At 31.7% G+C, this 5,734-nt stretch overlaps 1 protein-coding gene across 1 annotated transcript; it reads right to left on the bottom strand.

The window, feature by feature from the left end:
* Nucleotides 1-707: 707 nt before the first annotated feature.
* Nucleotides 708-3,262, bottom strand: LOC112638777. The gene is made up of 2 exons (XM_025410991.1): nt 3,242-3,262; nt 708-1,115 (listed from the first exon to the last, which is right to left on the bottom strand). The coding sequence occupies exons 1-2, from the start codon at nt 3,260-3,262 to the stop codon at nt 708-710; spliced, it is 429 nt and encodes a 142-aa protein (XP_025266776.1).
* Between the last annotated feature and the right edge of the window lie 2,472 nt (nt 3,263-5,734).

The following is a 5,734-nucleotide window of genomic DNA, read 5'->3' as shown; positions in this document are numbered from 1 at the left end:
AAATGAAAAGAATCAAGTCTGAATTGTGATACCATATTTGCGATTCTAAGTAAAATGGTCACTCCGGTATGATGTAGTTTATCATCTTGATTTCTAAAAGATTCATCTGTGCGTAGTGGGGCATCAAGATCCAAAAAAGTCATACGGTCATCGATATATTCTCCAACAACTGTACATTTCTCACATGCACCGTAACCATTATGACCCACACAACACTTTACAAGAGAACGTGCAGGAGCATCCAAGACAAAATTTCTTAAAATAAATGGGTATCTGACACCATTGCACATATATCCATGTTCTAAAAGGTATTCTACTTCAGTTAGAAAATCATGCAAATAAGAGTGCACATCAATCGGATCCCATTCACCAACATACAAACAAATCAGAAATGGATCGTTGTCTGTGTGTATAAGATGACCCAACTGTGGCCAAAATTTTAAACGTACACTTTTTGCTATAGGCAGCCCATCCATGTTAACATCAATAATTATGTTGCCATATTTTTCCAAATATTCATCCAACAACATTGCATCTAAATTTCTTACAATTCCTTTATACCATAACATTGATCCATCAGGAAGTACGGAGACGTCAAGATGTTTGGGTGTACGCAGTAATGTCTTATAACTTTTTAGCAAAATTGGGAAGACTGGATTTAATCTATGTAACAAATTAGATTCGAGTTTTTTTTTGAAATATTTCCCTCATAAATAGCCCACTCTCTCAAATTTTCTGCAATAGTTAGCCTTCTGTTCCTCAGTTTCAAAATGATTTTCATTTATATCTTCATCATCACTACTTTCTGAAGCATCATCTTCCTGGTCAACTTCATCTTGGAATATACCTTCATCATCTGATAAATCAAATACTTCTGCCGCATCTTGTTCATTATCTGCTTCTTGCTCCCTTTCATTTTCAATGTTTCCCAAAGCTTGAGGAATATTAATATTTTCATTTCCTTCATTGACACGTACGTCCATATACTCTTCATCTGAAGAGTTACTATTTGTCGTATGGGGCACAATAATTCTGTTCCTCAATCTCTCAATCGATGCCACTTTTGCAAGATCCTTAACTGCATGTTTCACTCTCTGCATGAGATGTTTCCGCAACTGCATAAGATATTAGTGACTGATTAATTATCTCACCTCGATTAATTAAACACTCTATAAAGAAATAATTAGAATCCAAGATATACAATTTTAAACAAAAAATAAAAATGCACATTGAATTTCAACGGGCTAAATAAAAACCGAACGCGGATGGTAATGCGTTAATTTCGATGAAAATTAATTTTTCATCGAAATAAATTGTTGCCCTGTGCACAATTTATTTCAATGAAAAATTAATTTTCATCGAAATTAACGCATTACCATCCGCGTTCGGCTCTTATTTAGCCTGTTGAAATTCAATGTGTATTTTCAAATAGAGAGCCTAAATTCCTTAGTAAAAAATAAAAAAAACGCTTTCTCAACAAATCAAAATGCGTTACAAAAAGGGATGTGTACCCTACATTTAAAAAAAAGTCTATGTTGATTAGAAGCCAAGATATTAAAAAAAAAACTTTGACTAGATAGAAAAGATCCACTATGCTGATATTTCGATATCCTGGTCGCAAAAGCAAAGTTTATGCGGAATATTAACGATTTTCTCTACTTTTTAGATTTAAGAAATCAGGAAATTATTATTAGAACTCAAACACAAAAAAAAGTTAAAAAGTGTTACAGTGTTATATGCGTGCGCTGGGAAGAAGAAAATAACGGAGAGAAAAAAAACAGCTAGTGGGGATGAAACAGAAAGCCTGACTATCTTATTCAACGTTAATGCTGCAGGAAAGATAACACCTCCTTTAATATTATTTTGGTACCAACGCAGACTCATATTGCCAAAAATTTACCAGCAGGATGGAGTGCTGAATTGACTGGACGAGACTGTGGACGACTGCAGACTCCTTTTATCAATACAGTAAGAAAGAGATTTTATCATATTATAATGCAGCCATTAAATGTTGCTGTTTTTCAGCTTTAAAAAAAATTATATAAATATATAATCGATAACTGGAGAAAAACACATGCACCTGAAAAATTTAAAAAGACCAATTTTGCAAGTGTATTAAAAGATGCAGTTGACAAAATAAATTTAAAAAAGTGTTAAGCAAGGATTTAAAAAATGTGGTTTATATCCTTTTGCAGCAGATGCTATTGAATAAAGTTAATAATAAAATTGTAAAAAATAAGAATATAGAAGATAAAAATGTTGAATGTAATACTGATTCAAATTCATGTATTATTGAAGATAACAGTAATTTATTAACAAGTGGGTAAGGAAAAGTTGAAATTTACAGATGCTTCAAATGGTGAGACTTCTCTTGTTCATATTAAAAGTCAAGGTTTGTTCAACTATTGGAAGTACCGAAATAGATTATCAAGTATATAATTATAAAAGTTATTATAAATTTAGAAATATAAAATTAAAATAAATTTAATTTAAAACCATATTTATTTAATTTATAGTGTTTTTACTTTTTATATTAACCTTTTTATACTAATTTTTATTTCACAAAGACAAAAATTATTAAAAAATATTTTTAATACGTAAAATTTTATTTTTATAAATATATTTATAATTAGGATAAGAAAAAAATTGTTCTCAAAATTTGTCTCAAAATTCTTCATTTACAGAAAACACCATTCAAATAATACCTTATTGCACTGAAAATTATATAGTAATCCTTATGCCAAGTGGTGATAGTATTCATTTTAAATGCATGCAAACAGAAAAATCTTATGTTATATTATAAAATAGTTGTATTAAATTGAAACAATTATAAAATGTTCAAATCTGAAACATTAGTAAACGAAAAAAACTCAAATAGATATAGAAAAAAATTTAAAAAGTGGTATCAAAGAAAATATAAATATTGGTATCGAGAATAGCTGAAACATTTTAATTGAAAAAGATACATGTAATTTGACTCAACCTGAATCTAATTTAGATAAAAGCTATATTGTTTTTGAAGATACATTTAGTTTTAAAATTTTAGTAGAATAATTTATAAAATGTATTTTTTTAACCGTATTAATAAATTTCTAATAATAAATATTTAAATATGCAGGGATGTAATAATTATGATATTTCTTTGTTATTTCAGATTAATAATAAAAATATCCAGATAAATAATAAATTTAAAAATGCTGAATAAATAAATATATTATAATAACTTCACAACTACTCTTACCGGTCTTTCATCTTCATCCATTTTGACTCTCACTTTTGGCTTATTTTAGTGCAAATAATTTTCACGCGAGACTGAGGATCTTGACGCACAACGAGAGAAGAACGCACCACGATGCCACACTACTGTAATCGCAAAGGCTGATGTAAGAGAACGCAAGCGACCGGTCACATTACACGCTGAAATGAGAATTTATTAGAATTATCTAAAAGCACAATCTTATACAAATGAATAAATATATTAAAACAATAAAATATTCAAACTGGCTCATATATTATACATTAAAAAAAATCAACGCTTCTTACAGCTTAAAGCTGCTTTGTTTATTATGCTTGTATACAATGTTACAGATGTTTCGGCGCATTTTTTTTCTTTTTGTTCTGGCTACCATGCGATGATGGCCGAAGGAAATATCCCTGAAAAAACGTCTGTAACATTGTATACAAGCATAATAAAAAGAAAGCACGAAAAACTAACTCTAACAAGAGTTAATTTTTATTTAATATTGAATAAATATATTTTAACTTTACAATTCAAGTGCAATTGCACTACCAGCCTCTCATCTTCATCCATATATTGACCCTCGAAGGTGACCTCCTTTGGCTGATTTGTGTAAATAATTTTCACGAGCCTACATACACGGATCCGACGCACAACAAGAGAAGGTGGAACGCACTGTCGATCGCGACAAAAATCTGGAAACACGACAAGAGAATGCAGGCAACCGCGGTCACATTACACACGCTGGATCCAAGATGTCGGCCGCTCGAGCCAGCGGGACGACACACGCGCGACGCTATTGATAATAACAAAAGACATACGGCCAATCAGCTCGCTTAGCAGCAGCAGAGCGAAATAGCCGCTGCGCGCATCGATATCGATGTCGTATCGATGTCGATTCGACGTCTTTTCAAAATCATATGCAATATTGCATAAAATTTTATAAACAATGCACCGCTATTGTATGAATTAGGTTTTAATTGTAAAAAAACGTTTTCTTACACAATGTGTCACAATGACACAAAATCACATGACATCTAATTAAGATATTTCTAGACGTTGTTTTAGACTAGATGGCTCCGACATCTAATAGACGTCTTTCCGATCTCGCGTTTCTCCCTGGGATGTGATTGTTTTACACCGTCTTCTTTAATCTGAAACGCACCTAATTACTCCTGCGGCATCGCTTCTCCTGTCTAAGTAAGAACACGCGATTAAGGCGAACACACATCGAACCGCCATAAACATTTCCGTGCAACATGTGCCTACAGTGTACGCGGTAAAAAAACATTAAGACTGTATAAAGTGAATAAAACTGTATAAAGTGAATAAGACTGTATAAAGTGAATAAGACTGTTTAAAGTGTGCGAGCAACGTAATAAAAAATTAATAAACATGTCTGTGTTACAATATTTAAGAAATCGCGAACTTGGCGTAAGAAATTCTCCAACCGCGACCTCCGATCTACAATCGTATATACAGTTTAGAGAGAGGAATAAACTAGAGGCAGCCATTTGCAGAGATTGCTGTTTGCTAGGCGGGAATCGAGAAGCGTGTTCTGAAAGGATGCGAGGAATTCACCAACATAACTATTTGTTGTTATATCTAGAATACCATCGGTTATGATTCTGATTTTGATTCTGATTCTGATACGGATGCTGACCATTAATTGGAGGTAGATCTCATGTGTAGGTATTTATTTTCAAATTATTAAAATAATTAATAAATTTTTTTATGTGCAGAAGGAGTCACTGACCATTACTCCACTCCGTCACCACTCTTCCACCCGCCACCCCACCATCACCTCTCATCGACACCACCATATCGTCATTGTCGTCGCCCTCCTATTCATTTATATTTTTGTATATTTTTTAAATTCTTTTTAAATTTTTCTTACATTATCTTTTACACACTTTGTATAATATACATTTTATTTTTATTAAAAATTAATTAATATAAAAAATCTTATTTATTTTCAAAATTCCTCTCTTTTCATTGCTCCATTTATTTTTACTAAACTATAAAAACTATAATATTAAAACTATAATATTAAAAAACTATTAGAAAACTATTAGAAAACTATAATATTAAAAAATTATATTAAATTATCAAAAATATTTTCATTGCGTGATATCTCTTCTCTCGCGTACGCCGTATCACTCCTTCTGTCTCTTTCTTTCCTAATGTTTGCTCTCTCATGATAATTCTCTCGCAAGGAGCTATGCATAAAAGCTAGGACGGGAGAGCGCGCCAAACGCAAAGAAAGTACACCATGATATAGACTTATAACTATTTATTCTGTTTATATATTTAGTATACAAATATAATTTTTTTGTTTTACATATTAAGAATTAAAAGCTAAAGCTGCCAGCTCGCAATTGACGAGTTGATATTTGTTGAAAACATCACTCGCGCGTATTACATATGATATTTCTCTCGGATCCGTTACAGTGGACGCGATATTGCAGAATTGCGTAAATTTGACATCAACTGTTT

Source organism: Camponotus floridanus, unplaced genomic scaffold (assembly GCF_003227725.1).
Source record: "Camponotus floridanus strain SB8 unplaced genomic scaffold, Cflo_v7.5 scaffold368, whole genome shotgun sequence".
NCBI classification, from domain to species: domain Eukaryota; kingdom Metazoa; phylum Arthropoda; class Insecta; order Hymenoptera; family Formicidae; genus Camponotus; species Camponotus floridanus.
The sequence above is the reverse complement of the archived record's forward strand: the minus strand, read 5'-3'. Positions and strand labels throughout refer to the sequence as shown.

What these genes read in the sequence shown, in the direction of transcription:
- LOC112638777 (XM_025410991.1), bottom strand. Translation starts at nt 3,262, where the DNA reads ATGGATGAAGATGAAAGACCG. An exon ending in TGGATGAAGATGAAAGACCG is followed by an intron (nt 1,116 to 3,241) that starts GTAAGAGTAGTT and finishes TATCTTATGCAG; the next exon opens with TTGCGGAAACATCTCATGCA.